Source organism: Myodes glareolus, chromosome 24, assembly GCF_982192425.1.
Source record: "Myodes glareolus chromosome 24, mMyoGla1.1, whole genome shotgun sequence".
NCBI classification, from domain to species: Eukaryota; Metazoa; Chordata; class Mammalia; order Rodentia; family Cricetidae; genus Myodes; species Myodes glareolus.
The window spans coordinates 33,352,332-33,374,669 of NC_142049.1; the positions used below are offsets into that span (position 1 = coordinate 33,352,332).

The window sequence follows — 22,338 nt, forward strand, 5'->3', positions numbered from 1 at the left end:
GACTTATGCATTTGGAATTTTTAAATTTTGTTTTTTTGTTTGTTTGTTTTAATCTGCCCATTTTGTATATCCAGATATAGTTCTAATACTATATTAAGTGCACCAATTTTGGAAGCTACATTTTTAATTTACTATTTATTTATTAATCTATTTATATTAATAACTTTAAAAAATATTTATAAAAGCTTATTTTGTGTATATTAATCTTTTGCCTTTGTGTATGTGTGCAACACATATATGCTTGGTGCTCACAGAGGTCGAAAGAGAGTGTCAGCTTCATTGGAGCTGGAGTTCTGGATGGTTGTAAATTGTAAGAATAACAGTTACTCCTAACCACTGAGCCATCTCTCCAGCAGTGGAGACACTATTATTTTACTGAATTATATAAACATTTAAATTCTTAAGATTATCAGGGATGTAATCAAATCCATTATCTCTTTAGTTAACATGATATTAAAAGAGTCAGAGGCTGAGGGTAAATATGTTCTTGCTTGGGAAAACAGGTAAACAAACAGTCTCTTCTTGGGAGTGGAATAGTAGAACAATTCTGTCATCAGAGTCAATTTTTAATAGTGAAAATGCAATTTTCTAAATCTTGCTTTCAGGTCCTGAGCTAATGGGTGTTGGTTCCTTGCTGAAAAAGTACACCGCTCTCCTGTGCACACACATTGGAGATATACTGCCTGTGGCAGCCAGCATCGCTTCCACCAGCTGGCAACACTTCGCAGAGGTCGCCTGCGTAATGGAAGGGGACTTCACAGGTGCCTCTCCCGCTTTCCTTTCTTCCTTGTACTTTGATTTCTGTTAACTCGTGTTGTCTTAGGAGACTGGCAAAAGCTATGATGTAGCCTCTGCTGATAAACCTTTTTGTGTTCACTCTTCATCTCAGAAGAGAGATCTTCACTCTTCTGATCCCCTTTCTTTTTCCTTCCCTCTGTCCCTCTCCTGTTTTGTTAAGTAAGCTGGTAATGCAGTCTTAAAATACAAACCAAAATGTAATGAGATGAATGGCTAGTATTTAATTTCATTTTTACTGCATAAAAATTAATTGCTGCTTTCAGCGTCTTGTACTAATTTTGTGAGATTATTAGAACATTATTTTTCAGGACTTACTTTCAGATGGTAAAAATATTGCCAAGCATATACTTTTTTAAGTAAATCATCCACCAGTAACATAGGTCTGTGCTTTGAAAAATATTTTTGTCACCTACAGGATTCAGTCTTTACAGCTGTACTGCTCTCTTTAAGAAAACAGTATTGTAGCCAGGCAGTGTGCGCATGTCTTTAACCCCAGCACTCAGGAGGCAGAGGCAGGCGGATCTCTGCATTCGAGGCCAGCCTGGTCTACAGAGGGAATTCCAGGACAGCCAGGGTTACAGAGAGCAACCCTATCTCAAAAGCCTCCCCCCAGGGCTGGAGAGATGGCTCAGTGGTTAAGAGCATTGCCTGCTCTTCTAAAGGTCCTGAGTTCAATTCCCGGAAACCACATGGTGACTCACAACCATCTGTAATGAGGTCTGGTGCCCTCTTCTGGCCTGCAGACATACACACAGACAGAATATTGTATACATAATAAATAAATAAATATTTTTTAAAAAAAGTCTCCCCCAAAAAGAAGAAGAAAATATGCTAGTGAACGAGTGTCCTTATTCTATGACTTACAAATTAAATGTAAAGCCAGGTTTTAATTCTGTTTTATTCATGTCATTGGACTCAGGGCCTGTACATGCTAGGCATGCCTATGGCTCCAGCCCACACTCCAGAAATCTTACTGTTTTTGTCTAAATGTAGGTGTACTCCTTCCAGAGCTGGTGGTCTCTATAGTGCTTCTGCTCAGTAAAAATGCTAGTCTCATGCAAGAGGCTGGAGCTATCCCTCTGCTCGGAGGTCTCCTGGAGCACCTGGATCGTTTCAACCACTTGGCACCAGGAAAGGAGCGGGACGATCATGAAGAATTGGCCTGGCCTGGAATAATGGGTATGCCCTCTTCACTTAAAGCATGTGGGCGGAGGAAAGTGTCCTTTCTGTCTATGTAACCCAGTCATTCTCGACTAAAGACAACTTGAAAAAGAACATCTAAATACTGCCATTTTCACCAATGGCCGTATGAGTGGGGGTAGAATATAATCCAAATAAGAAGAGACTTAGGTTACATTCAAGAGAGGTTTTTTTTTTTTTTTTTTTTGGTTAGTTAAATTCTGATTTTAGAAACATTTTGCAGGCCCTCCCCGGGTGGTATTTCCAGAAGTTACTATTAGGTGACTAGGTATAGTGCCTTCCCCGGTGGTAGTTCCAGAAGTTACCATTAGGTGACTAGGTATAGTGCCTTCCCCGGTGGTAGTTCCAGAAGTTACCATTAGGTGACTAGGTATAGTGCCTTCCCCGGTGGTAGTTCCAGAAGTTACCATTAGGTGACTAGGTATAGTGCAGCCCAGGAGACAGTTGGAAAGAATGACTTCCTGGTCACTCATGCTGTGTGACACAGTGAACAGGGAGGTTTGCACTCAGCTGAGTCTGCAGTCACTGTCTTTAGGGTGTAGCAGTTGGAGCAGACCTTTGAGTGCCCCAAGTTTTGAGCTGCGGGATTTCTGAAGCTGAGGCTAAGTCTCTGTGCTTTATGTGACTGGTTTCCTGGGCTCAGAATTAGCTAGAGCTGTGGTTCTTCTTTTATGGAAGCTCTTGCTGGTTTCTCCCTTTTCCATACTCATCTTTATGCCACAGGCTTAGGCCAGAATGATAGAAGCCTAAAGAAAAGTTTTACATTTTTAGAAATTTTATTTTTAAGTGCAATTGATACTTATTTCAGTCCCATTTATCTATTTTTATTTCAGGGTGAGCTAAGTGTTGCTCATCTTGTTTTCTCTGCTAAATTTGATTAAGGGCATTAAATTTCATCAATATTTTACTTGTTTCAAGTCTTTTTTTCTTATCATTGTTGTGTGTACACGTTGGTTGTGACATTGAACAGTGGTCGTTCGAGTGGCTGTAGCGTGAGTTCTCCACGGACAGCTTTGTGCAGTCAGGCATCTCTTTCCACGCTTATGTGACTGCTGGGGATTGAACTCAGGTGTCTGGCTTGTGTGGCAATTGCCATTACCCCCTGAGTCTTGCCACATGTGACTTAACACTAGGGTGTTTTAAAAAGTGATATGGAAGTCTATTATTTTATAAGTCCTAAACACATATATAATGCTCCTCCCAGTAACTGCGTTGCCAGATAAAAAGCCCAGTACCACATGTGGGAAGCCTTCTCTCAAGCTGTTACTTGGAGAAATCCCAGAGACTCCTCCAAAATGATATAGGCTATGGCTATTTCTCTTGGTTGCCTGCAGGAACTTGATGGTAAGACTGCTGTTCAGGATACCACACACTTTGGGTCCAGAGTGTGGAGAAATCAAGCTGGCGCTGGTCAAGAAGCTGGCTACCTTTCATAGTACCTGAAGACATGGTAGACATGGAGTTGGGGTGGGGGTAGAGTCTTTAACAGTCTTAGTGTAGTGATGAACCCTGTGACCTACAGTAACAATTAGTGTGGCAAGATAAGCCATTGGGTGTAAAAATGGCAGAAACATTACAAGAGTAACAGTTGTTGGCTAGGTTTCTTCCTCCACAGGAGGAAATGCAGTCCTGGAACTCTAAGTCTGGGCAAGGACCCATGGTTGGGGAGTGGGTGAACCTACTACTGTTGTTTTGCTAAATGGACACAGTATCCAATGGCCCTTTAGAGCTTTTTGTCACTACAGTGTAATCTGTCAGCAGTAAGTGGAGGGCTCAGGCACACACTGGTTGTCTACTCCTGGAAGAGGGGTGGAAACGTGGTAAGAGCCAGAGAGGGCTGGGAGGACCGGTGTGACTCCCACCGGAGAGACTCCCAGACACTCAAAACTGCACAGCATCTGTGGTCGCCTACACAAGGCCAGTGAGAGGTGTGATTGTGCAACACTGTAACAGGGATTGTGAAGGGCTTTCTAATGTTCCACTCCTAACTGCGGAGCTGTGGACAGTCGATGGCATCTAGAATAGGGCTCCGACTTCAGTAGGAGGCGCCGTACTCATGAGTATGAGGGCAACACAAATTAGACTGAACGGATTATTTAAGACAAAACTCAAAACTCCCCACGAATTTGAGAGGGGATAGGACAAGTTGGGGGGTGTTAAACGTGATCAGAATACGTTGCATCCACATATGAAAGTCTCAGAATTACTGAATGTTATAGTTATGGATGTATTCTCCACGGTCTCCTTTGGTCATACCCATTTTCATGCGCATCACACTGCATGCCTTCCTGTTTCTGCCCAGCAGTGTAATCATTTACTTTCTTGTCTATTTTATTGTTGGTGGAGGGGATGGCCCACCTGGACTTAATTAGTATTGCCTTCTTGAGCATGGGTAGGGGTTTATTTACTTAAGCCAAAAGCCATAAGTAGCTACAGTATTGAGTAATATGATTACCTCTCTCCCAGCAACTATTAATTACCTATCAGCTGCCCAGGGAGAGATGGGATCTTTGGACCCTTCCACACTGACAATAGTCTGTTGGTAGGCCCAGTTTTGTACAAGTAGACACCGCTTCTGAGTTCATTGACAACAGCCAGGGAATGTCCACAAGACAGAAATAATTTCTTTCTCCCCTTCCACCATGGTCCCTGAGACTTGGAGTAAAGGTGGGGGTTATATGTCATGTTCAGGGCCAAACACTCAGCAGTCACTCAAATCCATCTTTTTTATTTTATTTTATATAAATTTTTGCAGCGCAAGTATGCACGTGTGCACACACACATACACACACAACACACAACACACACATACACATGCATGCAGAGTGGCTCTGTGTTTGCTTATAGGGAGAGCTGTGTCCCACCTGTCTAGGTTAAGCATGGAAGCATGGTGGGGCTAATATAAACACTGCTGTCCAGGATGAGTGCTTGTTGCCATCCGTTCATCAAGTAAGCTTTTGCTTCTGAACATACAGGTTTTCATTTTGTCTGTTCTTAGACTTGATGTAAATGAAATTGTACAGTTACATATTTGGATTCTGCCTTCTTTTCCCCAGCATTAGGTCTCTTAGCTTTATCTTGCCATCAAGTTCATTTTTATAGTATATCATTATTTGACCATGCCTTATTTCTTTATTCTACTCGCTGTTTCCAGGTTTAGGGGACGACAAGTTTTGGCTTGCACATTTGTGTGTTCTTTGATGGCAGTGCTTTTTTTCTAGATTTTCACTGCAAAATGGCAACTTTGTAGCCACCGTGTCAGCTTTTGTCTTCCCCACTCCGGGTGTGGATTTTCACCGCTGTACCTTTACAGCAGGGCCTGGCACTTGTCCATGTTGGTGGATGTACAGTTGTTTCTTGCTGTGGCTTCCTTTTTTCCTCCCCCTTTTTGGTGCTAAGGATAAAACCCAGGATCTTGCATACCCCAGGAAAATTCTACTACTGAATTTTATTCCTAGCCCCCCACCCCCCGCTGTAGTTTTAATAATGTTTTTTTTCCCCTTCAGATAGTTAATTAGGTTTAAAGTACCTTTACATGTATGTTAACTAGATAGGTATTGTCTTTGCAAAATGCCAGTTCAAGCCTTAATTACATTTTTCTTTTTTTAAAAAAGTAATTATATACTTTGTATCCAACAAGTCTTTGACATTATTTCTTGAAGAATTTTTTTCCTCACGAAGTTTTTGATGAACAGATAATGAGATCAATTTCTTTTTCCCCCCTTTTTAAAAAAAATATTTTTTTTTATATATATATACAATGTTCTGTCTGCATGTATGCCTGCAGGCCAGAAGAGGACACCAGATCTTATTACAGACGGTTGTGGGCTATCATGTGGATTTTGAGAATTAAACTCAGGACCTCTGGAAAAACAGTCAGTACTCATAACTACTGAGTCATTTCTTCACCCTGAGGTCAATTTCTTCATCTTTTTGGTTGTCCATTGAGCCTTTAAAATGCTTTCCCTGGAATGAGAGGTGCAAGCATGAGGGTTGGAGCTTGTATCTCCATCATTCACATTAAAAACAAGCCTGGGGGAGCCAGGTGTGATGGTGCATGCCTCTGTTCCCAGGCCTGGTGGCGCATGCCTCTACTCCCAGTACTTGGGAGGCAGAAATCTGTGGGTTTGAGGACAGCTTGATTTGCATATTGAGTTCCAGACCAGTGAAGACTGTATAGTGATAGACTCTGTCTCAAAAACAAAGCTAAAAAACTAAAGAAAGCCTAGTAGGTGTAATCCCAGCTTCTTGGAGGTGGATCTGAGAATGCCTGGGCAGGCTGGATAGTTAAAACAGCCAAATCAACAAGTTCCAGACTCAGCAGTAAATAATAAATTTGGTCGAGCATGATCTAAGAAGACAACATACATCCACCTCTGGTTTCCTCACACCTACTCACACATGGGTATATTCACATCTACACATGTGTGTCCATACACATGTGAGCATGCATATATGCAAACATACACACAACATACTGTAAACATGCCCAAAAAAACCCCCACTTTCCATCTCAGTATTTTTTTACTCTGAAGAGACACCATGACCATGGCAACTCTCATAAAAACAACATTTAATTGAAGTGGTGACTTCCAGTTTCAGAGGTTTAGTCGTCATGGTGATGCCTGGTGCTGGAGCTGAGAGTCCTACATCCTACAGGCAACTGGAAATGGTCTGAGACTCTGGGTGGTATCCTGAGCATAGGAAACCTCAAAGCCTGCTTCCTTCAACAAGGTCACAACCACTACAACAAAGCCTCATCTCCTAATAGTGCCCCTTCCTATGAGATTATGGCGGCCAGTTACATTCAGACCACCTCACTTGGCCAGTCTAATTTTCTTCCATATTATGTTGCAAAAGTTTTGTTGTATCAGTAACTACTATTGCTCTGTTGACAGATGTTTGGTTTCTGTTTTCCAGAGTCGTTTTTCACTGGTCAGAGCTGTAGAAATAATGAAGAAGTCACCCTGATACGCAAAGCTGACTTGGAGAACCACAATAAGGATGGTGGCTTCTGGACTGTAATTGATGGAAAAGTGTATGATATAAAGGACTTCCAAACGCAGTCATTAACAGGAAATAGTATACTTGGTAAGGGCTCACTCTATTCCATAGTTAGAAACTGTCTGTGTTCATTTAAGTAGAGTCCTCAGTTCATAGATGAATTCTTAAATATATCTCCAGGTATAACAGACTTTAACAAAGTGTATCTGTGACGTTGGTCTTGTCTTCACAACAAATTTATGCTAAAGTTAAAGAATTTCCCATCATCATGCTTTTGTGGTTGTTTTTTATTTTATTTTATTCTTTTGAGAGACAAGGTTTCTTTGTGTAGTCATGGCAGTCTTGAAACTGTAGACCAGGTTGCCAGTGTGGCCTTGAACCTAGAGATCTGTCTGCTTCTGCCTACAGATCAAAGGCTAGTACCACCATGCCCAGCTGCCATGATTTCTTTTTTTTTTGGAAGGGGGGGTGTTTGTTTTTTGAGACAGGGTTTCTCTGTATAACAGCTCTGGCTGTTCTGGAACTCGCTTTGTAGACTAGACTGGCATTTTTGTTTTCTAGTACTTTTTAGAACTTGTCCTAAGTTCTGAGTTGGCCTGTGAGAGGAGCAGGTTCTTCCATGCCAGCAGCTCACACTGTGGAGTTGAACCAGACTTCCTTCCTGTCTGCTGTGGATCTGTTAGAGCTGTCTGATCAACTGCATCGAACTCATGCTACTGCTTTCCCTTTTGTTTTAGCTCAGTTTGCAGGGGAAGATCCAGTGGTAGCTTTGGAAGCGGCTTTGCAGTTTGAAGACACACAGGAATCTATGCATGCGTTCTGTGTTGGCCAGTATTTGGAGGTGAGCCTGCGTGCCTGCTTTAATATGCAGGGTTGTGAGGGGAGGCTCCCTCTGTATGTTCCTGTTCTGCAATGACTTTTTACCTTGTTTTACTAATATTTGGACATAAGTGATTATGTTGGTTTACATGATGTTTTGGGATGAGTTTATGTTTTGTCTGTTAAGGTTTATTATATGTAAGTCTCGAAAAGTTCACAGTATGTCAGAAATAGAGAAATGTTCCACGAAAAAAAAAAAAGACATTAAGCTTTGACTTTACAGTTGGTCAACTTACATAAAAATTTAGAATGGTTTACTGTCCTAGAGAAAAGTGGAAGAACTAATTTAAGAAAGAAATGCATCTTTGTTACAAATTTGTGAATATTGGAGTTTATATATTTGGATTAACCTTCCAGATATCAGCAAGTAACAGAAGTCAGCGTATGAGGCTTAAGGCATTTTATGGAGGGGAAAATGAACTTCGTTCATTGTCTGGAGTGACTGGAAAGTTTACTTGTGCAGTCCATTTGCTTTATTGTTCACCCTGAATTACTGATTTCCTGCCCACAAGGGCCACAGCTCACTGTCCTGCTAAGACATGCTGTGTGTCCTCTGTTCTCGATCTCACTGTCTCTGTGCAGTCAGTGAGTCACTGTACTTTCTGGAAACATTACGTCCAGGCCATTTGAAATACCTATTGGGTTCTTGAGGGGAATATCCTAGTTCAGTCATTTAACAAAGCTTCTCATTCATGCCCTAGAGCTGTTGTTTATTTCCTCTGTGTGCTCTCTAGTGTCTCCATGCTCTGCTGTGAACTCATTGCAGGAGGTATAACAAGTGCCCTTAGCGCCTCCTTGTCCTCATGGCAGTAGCTCTTACACACACGAGCCCCTGGTCGTTCTGGTGTTGTATTTAATAAACACTGTTTTCTCAACTGACAATTTTTTCAGCCTGACCAAGAAGTTGTTACCATACCAGATCTGGGAAGTCTGTCTTCACCTCTGATTGACACAGAGAGAAACCTGGGCCTGCTTCTTGGATTACATGCTTCCTATTTAGCAATGAGCACACCACTGTCTCCTGTGGAGGTTGAATGTGCCAGTAAGAGCCATTTTACTTTTGTTAACCAGTTTTATGTGCCGCACTCTGGGTAGAAGCACATATTGGGAAGGGCACTGTCGAAGAGGTCAGAGACCTTAGCTGCTTGTTAAGAGTGGGTGTCTGGAGATGACAGGATGACTTCCAAGCCGCTGAGCTGCCTGTGGAGTAGACTTTGCTGTTAGCCTTCCTCCCCGAGACTTGTACTAGTGGAGGATGAGTTCCACATAGGTCAGCAGAGGAGGAGCTAGAAAGGCACTGTGCCCCTGTGCAGGTGGGGCCCGACCCAGTGCCAGGTCAGAAGCTTGTCTTTGGGAGGTAACCGGCACTTGCTCATGTTTTCCATAGAGCAAAGTGATCAGGATCAGCTCAGCTCTGTGGTTTAGAATTGATGTAGCTATTTGTGAAGGTTCCAGAGCACTTCAAATCTAAGTATCCAGTAAGAACATTGAATACATTCCCAAGTCCTCAACGAAAACCTGTAGTGATATGCATGCCAGTCATTTTCTAGTGGGGTTTCCTCCACTGGGGCATAAGCAGCTATAATTAACCCTAATCACCACAACAAGAGGTATTTCCTGTTAGAGCTGCCGGGCCCCATGTTTCAAATGCAGAACACACAGCTCTCTCCTTTCCATCCTGTTGCTTTCCCATCTCTAATATGTTTCCTTTAAATAGATGTGGGGTGTTTGTTAAAATATTGTCTTATTTCTTCAGTTTTGTGAACAGTTTAGATTGTTCAGGCATGCTGCTTTCTTATCTGCATGCTCAGCATCTCTGTCTGATTGCAGAACTCAGAATGCTCTGCTATCCCTCCTCCTCCTCTAGTATAGTGCTGATCTTCCACCTCTGTGCCCTTGATAGGCCTCTGCTGCCCTCCTTCTTACAGCTGAAGTTGAGGGCTTAACCGAGTAAGGGGAGCTTCTGCTGGTTTCCCGTGTGAATGTGTGTACCTGAGTCTTTAGGTGCTGTATTAATTTTTTTGCTACCATCAGAAATAGCTTGACTGGCAGGACCATTTGACTACATGACTCATCTACTCATGATGGATGAGATCACATGATAATACAGAAAGCCAGATTGTGATTTAAGAGTGAAGTTCATGCTTTTATAGCAGTTGTTCTCTAGAGCTAATCAGGGCCCTGTAGGCATGATATTTGTTCTCTCACGGGCACAGCCACGCTGAGCTTTCTCTGAGGACCCCCTCCTGGGCCCCACACCGTAACATCGAAATGTTGGGGACCAAGCTCCTAATATAAGAATCCTTTGGGGAAAATATCTCCAAACCAGTACTTGTGAAGCCTGCACAGTTCTGTTAGCATTTTAGTTCTATTCCTGTCGCTCTGATAAAACACCTTGACACACAACAGCTTTAAAGGGAGAAAGTGTGTGCTTGACTACAGTTGCAGGTTAACAGACCATCATTGTGGGGAAAGTCAAGACAGGAACTTGAAGCAGCTAATCCCGTGCACAGAAAGCAGAGAGAAAATAAATACATGCATGCTTGCTACTCAGCTCACCGTCTCCACTTTACAGTTCAGTACCTAAGTCCCTAGAATGGTGTCCCTCAGCTTAGATGCAGTCAAGGCAATCTTCCATAAAAGTGCAAAGGGCCTATCTGTGTACCAGGCTTTTTTTTTTGTGGAGGGTCACTAACTAGCTCACAAATCTCAAGATTTGGAGATTTATTGCTAGTTTTGGATGTTCGGCTAGCTTTCTGGCTGGCTCTTTTAACTTAATTAACCTGTTCCTCTTTATCTGCCTTTGCCCTGGGCTTTTTACTTTTCTTTCTTCTGCACATCTTACTTTCACTGCTTCCCATGCACAGCTGGTGACTGCCTAGCTTCTTGCCCAGGGTGTCTCCTTTTCTTACTTCTGTACATCTTACTTTCACTGCTTCCCATGCATAGCTGGTGACTGCCTAGCTTCTTGCCCTCAGTGTCTCCTTTGTTCTCCCATCCCTTTTCTATTTTTCCTCTTCCCTCCCAAGCCTAGATTTCTCCTCTTACTAATTCTCTTTGCCTGTCAGCCCTGCCTGTTCTTTCTCCTGCCTAGCTATTGAACATTCAGCTCTTTATTAGACCAATCAGGTGCCTTAGGCAGGCAAGGTGAAACAAATATAACACATCTTTACATGATTAAACAAATGCAGTATAATCTAAAATAACACACCTTTACACAGTTAAAGTCATATTCTTCAGCAAAAAAGTGTAACACATCTTTAAATAATATTAAAGTTAAAATAATATTCCATACCACATCTGATCTAGACAATCCCTTACAGATAGCCTTCTCAAGTGATTCTACATTGTGTTAAATAGACAATTTAAACTAATCATCACACCATAGCCAAGGCCAGAAAGTTCTGTTACTTTTTTCATGTAACTAGTGTAGGGAGTTTAAGTATGTTAGTAAGAGTGATGCTGAATGTCCTTTTTGAAACTAGATATTCCATTCTGGATTATCTGTGTGTGTGTGTGTGTGTGTGTGTGTGTGTGTGTGTGTGTGTGTGTGTGTGTTTATTTCTGAAGACTTTACTTCAGTTTCTCTTTAATGAATACCTTATGCATTTTCTAGAGTGGTTGCAGTCGTCGATTTTCTCTGGGGGTCTACAGACCAGCCAGATTCACTACAACTACAATGAAGAGAAAGACGAGGATCACTGTAGCTCTCCTGGGGGCACACCCATCAGCAAGTCCCGACTGTGTTCTCACAGATGGGCCCTGGGGGATCATTCTCAAGCCTTCCTGCAAGCTATCGCTGACAACAACATCCAGGACCACAATGTGAAGGTGAGTTTGATAGTCTGACTCAGCATTCTGTAATCTTCAAATAGCACAGCTTTGCTTGTTATTTGAGATTTGGTTTTGAGATGATAATTACTTCTGTTTCCATACAAGTGAGATAAAGATCACTTGTGGCAAAAAGCTGGGTCGATGCTATGGTATGTTGGGGTTTGTGAAGATTTATTCGTGACTCTGAGGTTCCCTCCGGCTCTTCTTACAGGACTTTCTGTGTCAAATCGAAAGGTACTGTAGGCAGTGCCACTTGACCACACCAATCACTTTTCCTCCTGAGCATCCTGTGGAGGAGGTTGGCCGTCTACTATTATGCTGCCTCCTGAAACATGAAGATTTAGGTACAGAGCTAAGAACCTGAGTGTTTTCACTACATTGTAGACCTTTCAAATGATGGGCAGTTTATATTAATTCCTACCTTGTCCTTTCCAAAAATGTCTCTTACAGGTCACGTGGCATTATCTTTAGTTCATGTAGGTGCACTTGGCATTGAGCAAGTGAAGCACAGAACTCTGCCTAAATCTGTGGTGGATGTTTGTCGAGTTGTCTACCAAGCAAAATGCTCACTCATTAAGGTGAGCGGATTCTAATCTTTTTCTGTGGTGGGTAAACAGTTGCAGCACATTTGTTGTTAATCAATTTCCCTGTTTAACTTCGCAGACTCATCAAGAACAGGGCCGTTCCTACAAGGAGGTGTGTGCTCCTGTCATCGAACGTTTGAGATTCCTCTTCAATGAATTGAGGCCTGCTGTTTGTAGTGACCTCTCTATAATGTCTAAGTTTAAGCTGTTAGGCTCATTACCCCGTTGGAGGAGGATAGCTCAGAAGATCATTAGAGAAAGAAGGAAAAAGAGAGGTAATGATGTCAGTGTCAGGGTGTATGTTACCGTGTATCCCTTCCTGCCTTTGCTGAGTCTGACTTCAGAGGGACGTTGTGGGATGTAAACATCAGGATGTATTGTTACTGTGTATCCCTGCCTGCCTTTGCTGAGTCTGTGACTTCAGAGAGAAGTTGTGTGTGATAGTGGGCATTGCCTTTGGCATTTCCGTGTATTGTCATAGTATTTATGCGTATTTGTATTGAATGCAGAAGTCCTGATTATTTTAGTAAGTTGATAATGAAAGAACTTTAAAAAATTTATACTATTATCCTGGTAATGAAATATATTGGAACATTTTATTTTGCCTTTTTTTGTGAGAAAAATGTTTTGTTGTTTTGAAGTACTGAGTAAAATAGTTTTCCTCTGTCTTTGGGTGATATACTCTTAAGACCTTCAGTGGGTGCTCAAAACTGCAGGTAGTACCAAGCACAACAAATTGGGCTCAGTATGAGATGAACTGTAAATAAAGCAGAATAGTTACAACAATTAAATATAGTGGGCTTCCCTGGATATAGTCATTCATTCCTCAAAGACTCAAGACAAATAAATACAAATATTTTTGGACAACAGTTGAGCACAGGTACTGACACCATGAAAAGTTAGATTTTAGCCAAATCTCAGGCCTGTCTCAAAACTCAGCTGCTTCTTATTTCTGGATCCTGAACTGCTTGTTGTGGGTGTCTAGATGTACTGTGTGATGTTTGAAGCTTTTCCATAATCCCTGGTCCATTTGCTCTTTTCCCCTTTTCATTTTCCGTCCCCATTCCTGCCCACTCCCTTTTCCCTTTTCTCCTCTTCCTCCTCCCATTCCCTTCCTCTTTCCCATCTACCTACCTTTCCTCCTCCTAATGTCTCCCCTTTCCCTTCTCCTTCCTCCTCCCCCTCTCCTTTCCTTTCCTCCCCGCTTTTCTTCCCAGCTCACTTGGAAAGGCATTGGCCTATAGAAGTGACTGATGACTGTGTATCCAGCATATTGCCAGACTGATGGCACGTGCTAATGCTCACAGTTACAGTTTATCACTGCAGAGGGATACAGAAGGGTATTGAAAAGGGGTCTGTGTGTGAGGACGCAGATAGCCAGTCTGGCACAGCTTCCAGGGTCTCCTGCTGGTGGGGTCCTGTAAGAACCTGTGTTGTTCCTAGTGCTAGTGCCTGTCAGGGAAACTTTCCTGAACCTTGGTGTCCAACGTTTCTGTTGGTGGCCGTCAGACCAGTAGGTGGGCAGGACTTGTGTGATTGAGTCAAGCCACTCAAATTTCAACTCCCCAGAGTGTAGCATTCTTTCATTTCTTTATTTGTTTGAGAAACTATTGGTTCCTGAGGCTATTAATGTTTCTCGCTCAATTTAAAATATCAGTGACAGGGTGCTTTTCTAGCTTGTTTGCAAAGTTCTTGCCCCTGTTATATGATACTCTTACGTCACAATCCGTTATCACCTATCATGGCTCTAGAATTCAGGTACATGAAAACACTCTTTGTTTGTTTGCCTTTTGAGACAGGGTTTCTCTATGTAGCCCTGACTGTCCTGGAACTTACTCTGTAGACCAGATTACCCCCAAACTCAGAAATCCACCTGCCTCTGCCTTTCCAAGTGCTGGGATTAAAGGGGTACACCACCACAACCCAACAAAACACTCCTTTAGAGCCAGGGCACTGGTATGCAGCCTATACTAGTCTTAAGCTTGTCATTTTCCTGACTCTGCCTTTAGGCTTCTGGGTAATAGGGGTCCCCCATACCTAACTAAAACATGCCTAAAAGAAGGCTGTTCTTAGGGCTTAATTCTTAGGAGCTAGTTAAGGTACAAACTTCCTTTTCTCTGGTTCTTTCTTTAAATCGTTATTATTTTATATGCATGGGTGTTTTGCCTGCATCTATGTCTGTCTACCACATGAATGCCTGGTGCCCCTGAAAGTCAGAAGACAGTGCCAAATTCTCTGGATCTGAGGTTACAGACAATGATGAACTGCCGTGTGGATTCTGGGAATTGAACCTGGGTCCTCTGGAAGGGCATCCGCTGTTCACCAATAAACCACCTTTCCAACCCATACTTTTCTTAACTTGCAGGGTTTAGTCTGGCTTTGTTAACACCTTATACCTAGGTATATTGTCCTTTTTCTCTATGTTATATGTTGAACAAAATTAGTCTAAAAACTTTAAAAGATCAAGAAAGGGAAGACATACCAAAGCACTCTGCAAATTCGGTAGAAGTGCTCCTTACTGCAGGCGCTAACAGAGGAGTCACACTGTTCTTTTACACACTAATGGCAGAGCCTTCTTGTGGGACATCAGGAAGGACAAGCAGGGCTGTAGCTGAATGTGGCCTGTTGCTGTCTTTGTTTGTTTATGTGCTACACTCGAGCTTTTGAAGTCTCTTTTGTTAGATATTAGGATAGCTACACGAGCTTGTTTCTTAGGTTCATTTGATTGGAAAATTTTTTTCCAACCGTTTATTCTGGGGTGATGTCTGTCTTTGAGGTTGAGGTGTGTTTCTTGTATGCAGCAGAAGGATGGATTCTGTTGCATATCCAATCTTTTTGCCTTGGTCTTTTTATAGGTGAGTTGAGTACATTTATATTAAGGGATATTTATGACCAGTGATTGCTATCTCCTGTTAATTTAGTTTTCATTGTTGGTGATGTTAATTTGTGTGTTTTTCCCTTCTTTGGGATTTGCTGCTCTGAGATCATCAATTGTCTGTGTTTTTGATGTTACAGCCAACTTTCTTGGGTTGTAGTTTTCCTTCTTGTACTTTGTGTAGGGCTGGGTTTGTGCCTAGGTATTGATTAAATCTGGTTTTGTCAAGGAATATCTTGTTTTGTCCTTCTATGTTGATTGAAAGTTTTGCTGGGTATAGTAGTCTGGGCTGGCATCTGTGGTCTTTTATTGTCTGCAGCACATCTGTCCAGGACCTTCTGACTTTCATTGTTTCCACTGAGAAGTCAGGTGTAATTCTGATAGGTCTGCCTTTATATGTTACTTGGCCTTTGTCCTTTGCAGCTCTTAATATTCTTTTCTTATTCTGTATATTTAGTGTTTTGATTATTATGTGGTGAGGGGGCTTCTTTTTTTTGATCCAGTCTAATTGGTGGTCTGTGAGCTTCTTGTATCCTCAGAGGCATATCTTCCTTTAGGTTGGGAAAGTTTTCTTCTATGATTTTGTTAAATATATTTTCTGTGCTTTGAGTTGGACATCTTCTCCTTCTTCTATTATTCTTAGGTTTGGCCTTTTCATGATGTCCCATATTTCCTGGATATTTTGTTTTAATCTTTTGTTAGATTTAATGTTTTCTTTGACTGATGAGTCTATTTCCTCTGTTGTATCTTCAGCACTTGATATTCTGTCTTCCTTTTCTTGTATTCTGTTATTTATGCTTGCATTTGTGGTTCCTGATTGTTTTCTCATGGTTTCTGTTTCTATAATTCCCTAGGCTTGTGTTTTCCTTATTGTCTCTATTTCAGTTTTTAAGTCTTGAATAGTTTCTTTCATATGTTTGATTGCTTTTCTTGGTTTTCTTTAAGGGTTTTGATGTCTTCCAATTTTTTGTTTGTCTTTTCCTCCATTTCTTTGAGGGAATTTCTCATTTCCTCTTTAAGAGTTTCAAACATTCTTCTGAAGTTATTTTTTAGGTCATTTTCTTCTGCTTCATTTATATTTGGTTGTTCAAGTATTGTTGTTGTAGGGTCACTAGATTTTACTGGTGTTGTGTTGCTCTTTGTGGTGTTGCATGTGTGTTTACCTTGTCTACCCATCTTTTCCTCTGATTGGTATAGTTGGGGCTGTCTGTGACTCTGGTGATCAATCTTCCAGGTGCCAATTGATCCAGGGCTTAGATGATTGATTGCTCCTCATGTTGCAGTCAGTGCCATGGTTCCAGCCATGCTGTTGGTCTCTCCATGTTCCTGGAGGTTGCTCAGCGCGCTCCTGTGGAGTTTGCTGACTCAGGCCTGCTCTAGCCTAGGTTGTTTCGGCTCAGACCTGTTTCTGTAAATGTTCCTGGTCTGAATCCTCTCCTACAGAGGTCCCTGGCTTGGGGTTGGTCCTGCAAACATCTCTGGTTCCAATCTACTCTCTAGGAGGTACCAGACTCTGGTGCGCCCAGACCTGGACTCACAAAGGTCCTGGCTCAGGCCTAGTTCCTTGAAGGTCCCAGACTCATGCCTAGACCCCCAGGGGTCCTGGCTCAGGTCTACTTCCTCGAAGGTCCCAGACTCATGCCGGGATTTGCAGTGGTCTCTGGCTCCAGCTCACTCCCTCAGCAGTTGCTCCCCTGTACCTGCTCCTGTGGAGTTTGCTGTCTGAGGTCTGCTCAGGCCTAGGTCACAGGGTCAGTCCTGTTTCCGTAAATGTCCCTGTTCTGGATTCGCTCCTGCTCCCTTGGAGTTCACTGTCCCAGGCCCACTCAGGCCCAGGTCACTGTCTCAGTTTTTTCCTGTGGAGTTTGCTGCCTTAGGCCCGTTCCAGCCCATGTGGCTGGCTCAGTCTTGATTTTTTACAATTTTAAATTATAAGAAGAAATAAAAAAGAAGGGTTCTGTTTTGAGTCATGAAATTTCATGAAATATAAATTGCAACTTTCATAAATAAAAGTGTCATTTAAAAATATTTTTGTGTGTTTATGCACAGAGATGTGCATGTGGGTACACACACACATGCATGTGGGCACAGGTGCCATGACATACTTGTGAGGATCAGAGGACGGCTTGCAAGAGTCTGTGTTTTCCTACCATCATGTGTGTTCCAAGGTTTAAGGTCTGGTTGTCAGGCTTGGCAGCACACACCTTTTCTGCTGAGTAGCTCCAGCTGCCTCCTGCCTCTCCTGATCCTCAGAAAGTTGGGGAGGAAAGGGTGTATTTCATTTACAACTCTCAGGTCACACTCCATCACTGAGGGAAAGTCAGGGTTGGCACTCCAGACAGGGGTCTGGAGATAGGAAGTGAAACAGGTCTTGGAAGAGTGCTGGTGACTGGCTTCTCACGACTTACTTAGCCTGCTCTTTGACATTCCCGGGACCACTTACCCAGGGATGGCAAGGGCTGGTATCTCCCATATCAATCACTGTTAGGAGAATGTCCCCCAGGCTTGCGCCCCCAGGCTTGCGCCCCCAGGCCTGTCTTAGGGAGCTGTTTTCTTAGTTGTGTCAAGCTGATGGAAAAACCAGCCCATACATTCTTGCACATTAAAGTGGTTCTTAATTAATAAATGACTTTTATGTTTTAAAATACAGTTCCTAAGAAGCCAGAATCTACTGATGGTGAAGAAAAGATTGGAAATGAAGAGAGTGATTTAGAAGAAGCTTGTGTTTTGCCTCATAGTCCTATAAATGTAGACAAAAGACCCATTTCCATGAAGTCTCCCAAGGTGAAGTATTCTCTGTGGTTCTTAGATTGGGTGATAGAAACACTGCACACAGCAGAGGAATCTCTGCCATGCCATTGTCCTGAGCACCTACAGGCTAGTGAGTGTAGTGTGTTTTTAGGAGCATGGCTGCAGACTGCTTATTAACCTTAACTGACAGAGTTCTGTCTAGTCACACTGCCAGAGGATTATTTCCTCTTGGTTTTGGCTCTGTAGTGCATATTATTCCCCCCCCCCCCCCTTTGGTTTTTCAAGACAGGATTTCTCTGTAGCTTTGGAGCCTGTCTGAGAACTAGCTCTTGTAGACCAGACTGGCCTCAAACTCACAGAGATCCGCCTGCCTCTGCCTCCCGAGTGCTGGGATTAAAGGCGTGTGCTACCAGTGCCTGGCTTTTTTTTTTTTTAATGTAGTATTCATTCATTTCCTTATTTGTTTGAGGAACTGTTGTTCCCTGAGGCTATTAATGTTTCTAAAAAGTAATCTGTTTACTCAATTTAAAATATCAGTGACAGGGTGCTTTTCTGCTTGTGTTGCAAAGTTCTGGGTCCTCTTCTTAGTGGTAGCAAGACGAGCGAACAACAAAACCGTTAGTGTTGATTGTTACAGTGCATGTTAGTGGGAGAAACTAATGGAGCTCGCTGTTCTGTTTGTTAGGACAAATGGCAGCCGCTGTTGAATACAGTTACAGGAGTTCATAAATACAAGTGGTTAAAGCAGAATGTGCAGGGCCTTTACCCGCAGTCTGCACTGCTCAGTACCATCGTTGAATTTGCCCTTAAGGAAGAGCCGGTAGATGTGGAGAAAATGCGAAAGTGCCTCCTGAAACAGGTAAGACTTTGTGTGACACGCTTCTTCACACTGAGTCAGATGGAGCACTGACTGTAAATGTTGCTCTTTTGCAGTTGGAGAGAGCAGAGGTTCGTCTGGAAGGCATAGATACAATTTTGAAACTGGCAGCCAAGAGTTTCTTACTTCCTTCTGTGCAGTATGCTATGTTTTGTGGATGGCAAAGACTTATTCCTGAAGGAATTGATATAGGGTAACGCTTTATAAATTTTTCTCAAATATGGGAATCTTGACAGCACACTGCTGTTCTTCTGGAGTTCAAAGTCTGGCAATGTTGCGAGTCCAATTCTGTTTCTTTGTTTGAAAGGGAACCACTTACAGACTGCTTGAAGGATGTAGATTTAATTCCACCTTTCAATCGGATGCTGCTGGAAGTGACTTTCGGCAAGCTGTATGCTTGGGCAGTTCAGAATATTCGATGTGTTCTGATGGATGCCAGTGCCAAATTTAAAGAACTGGGTGAGCTAAAGAAAAATGATAATTAAAAGTCCTTATTTTAAAACTGATAATACTGTAATGATTGTGATTGCAGCAATGCCATGTCATTAATCTTAAGTGCATAGTGTAGAGATTTACATCAAAGTCACTTTTGGAAACTTTGTGCATCAGAACGATAATCTTAGGTGCATTTAGCTTTATTTTAGATTTAGAATGGAACTTTGAACATTTTGCAAAAGACACAATCTCAATATTTTAATAAATTAGACTGCATTTTCATGAGTGTTGTACCATATACTCTGAGGCACCAGTATCCTACACTAATACTGATTTCCTAGGTAATTTGAGCATCGTAGAGAAATGGCAAGATTAGTTTTATGGTGGTAAAGTGAAAGACACCCAAAGAAATTTAGAAAATATGATATATACACTTTGTTTTGTTTTTGTATTTTTTGTTTTGTTTATTTTTTGACACAGGGTTTCTTTGTGTTTGATTGTCCTGGAACTCACTCTGTAGACCACACTGGCCTCAACTAACAGAGGTCCATCTGCCTCTGCTTCCAAAGTGCTGGAATTAAAGGTGTGCACCACCTTGTCCAGTGCTAAATATATAAATATATATCTATGTAATATATATTTATATTAATGTATATTAATACACACACATTAACTTTAGGGTTTTACTGTGTAGTGCGGAGTGCCACACGTTGGAATTCTTATCCCCAAACTTTTTTTGTTTTGTCCCTGAACTTATAAATTGGTATTTGTTTGGAATTTTTTGTTGTTTCATTTCTTTTTTGAGACAGGGTCTCACTATGTATGCTTTGCTGGTTTGGAACTCAAACTTTAAACCAGGTAGGCTTCCAACTCACAGATGTCTACCTGCATCTGCCTCCAGAGCACTGTGATTAAAGGTGTGCGCCAGTACTCCTAGCTCTAAATAGTTTCTATGCTGAGACTGCTGGAAACCCTTTCAGAATCTCTGAATTTTTGAAGCAGTATAGTCAGGAAAAGCTCAGCTTCCTTCCTTAAACACTGGCATTATTACAGAGTTCAGTTTGACACTAATGGTGGAAATTGTACTAGAATTTATCACTAAACTAACGTAACTTTTCCCCTTTTGTACTTTATCTTGAAGACAAAGATCACAGTATGTGGTATGCATATGGTAAGAATATCACAAAATAACATAGATCTGCTGTAACTATGGGAAAACCCACTTTAAAAAAAAGAAGTTTCATAAATGAATAAGTAAATAATGACCAAACTCCACTGTGTTGTGAATCAACTGCATTGTGCCTATAAATGAGAAATTCAGCTGAATGTTAATGCTTATTAGGTATCCAGCCTGTCCCCCTGCAAACCATCACCAATGAGAACCTGGCGGGACCAAGTCTGGGGACCATCCCACAAGCTCGATTTCTTCTGGTGATGCTCAGCATGCTCACCCTGCAGCATGGTGCAAACAACCTTGATCTCTTGCTCAATTCAGGCACACTGGCCCTCACACAGACAGCACTGAGGCTGATCGGTAGGTTGGCTTTGACCTTGGATCCTTTAGAAAAACGTGACTTTTACGTTTCTCCTTAACCACAGCACACATCCACATCTACCCATTAAAGCTAGCCTTTTAACTGTGCTGAGTGTAACTGAACAACGTTACTGACATCAACATCTGTTTTCTTTATTTTCTTTGCTTTCTCTTGACTGTGTTGCTCTTTGACAGGCTCTCACTGTATATACACCCTTGCCTAGCCTGGTGCTCTTCATAGACACACTGACCTCAAACTCACAGAGATCCTCCTGATTCTGTCTCGGGAGTGCTGGGATTAAAGGTGAAGGGTCCCCATTGGTGACAGTCACATTTGGAGCAGCTGTCACTATTGTCTTTAGAACATTTTCATAACCTCAAACACAACCTGTTTACCCACCACCCTTGATTACCCCACACTCCTGTCCCTGCAGCTGCATATTGGCTTTCTTTCTCAGTGCTTTACAGTTTTTGAGGATTTCATGTAAGTGCAGTCATAATTTGTAGGCTGTTGTCTTTGTATTTTAGTGTAGATCAGTATTTCCTTCTTTTTTATGGCTGAAATGTTATTATTTGAGTATTTGACATTTTGTTTATCCATTGATGGACAGACAGTTCGGCTATTTTATCATTTTACTTTAGTGAGTGATTTTGCTAGGAATGTTTGTATATAAATTATTGGATACCTGTCTCTAATTCTTTTGATGGTAAAAGAAGAAAACACAGGTCATGTGGTAATGCTGCAGGGGGATGCTGGAGTTCAGAGGGCGCCCCTTGCTCTTTCCAGTTTGTTTAATACTGGAACAGGAAGCCAGTGTAGGAACATGCAGATGAGAGAAACCCAGCAGTTTACTAAGGAAGTATTCTCAGCTGTAATGAGCGCTAGTGAGCCGTACTGTTGGGGCTGTAGAAGTGTGAATGGCACCCATACTGGAAGACAGGGATGGTCTTACAGTGTTTAGTTTGTGCACAAGCTCTGTTACAATTAAACGAGAAGGATTTTAAAAAGGGGGAGAAAAAGAATTGTAGGTTTTTCCCTGGGAAGACGATTTCTCTCCCTCTCAGCGTTCCTTGGTTCCTTGTCTAGGGTTTGACAGCAGCCTATCCAGGGTTCCCGAGTTTCCAAAGGGGTGCAATCTCAAAGATTCCTGTTCCTCTGGCTCTTACAGTGGTTTGAAATTCTGTTTCTTCTTCCGGTCATTAGCTGGTTTAGGTGTCTGGGTAATTATGGCCTTGGTCAGAAGAATTTAGCAATGTTCCTTCAGTTTTTATTTTGTGGAATAATTTGAGGAGTATTTATTAATTTTTCTTTGAAAGTTTTGTAGAAGTCTGCATTGAATCTCTCTTTAGTCCTGGCTTTTATTTATTTATTGCTTGAGAGACTTTTAATAATAGTTTCTATTTCACTACTAACTGTACATCTGTTTAAATTGCTTATGTATTCTTGATTTAGCTTTGGTAGGTGGTATATAAAAGAAATATATTTATTTCTTTTTTTATTATTTTTTTGTTTTTGTTTTTTTTTTTAGTAATTTTATTAAATTATAAAAGTTTCCATTTCCGCCCC

General features: G+C 41.8%; 1 protein-coding gene across 1 annotated transcript in view; it reads left to right on the forward strand.

The window, feature by feature from the left end:
- Positions 1–22,338, forward strand: part of Herc2 (HECT and RLD domain containing E3 ubiquitin protein ligase 2) — a 171,143-nt gene that overhangs the window by 54,559 nt on the left and 94,246 nt on the right. Inside the window, 14 exon segments of the mRNA XM_085682685.2 lie at positions 606–761; positions 1,792–1,977; positions 6,919–7,089; positions 7,740–7,843; positions 8,773–8,923; positions 11,498–11,712; positions 11,927–12,059; positions 12,166–12,293; positions 12,379–12,574; positions 17,825–17,958; positions 18,611–18,784; positions 18,859–18,995; positions 19,110–19,261; positions 20,580–20,771. Of these exon segments, the coding sequence (XP_085538811.2) occupies positions 606–761; positions 1,792–1,977; positions 6,919–7,089; positions 7,740–7,843; positions 8,773–8,923; positions 11,498–11,712; positions 11,927–12,059; positions 12,166–12,293; positions 12,379–12,574; positions 17,825–17,958; positions 18,611–18,784; positions 18,859–18,995; positions 19,110–19,261; positions 20,580–20,771 (2,229 nt within the window).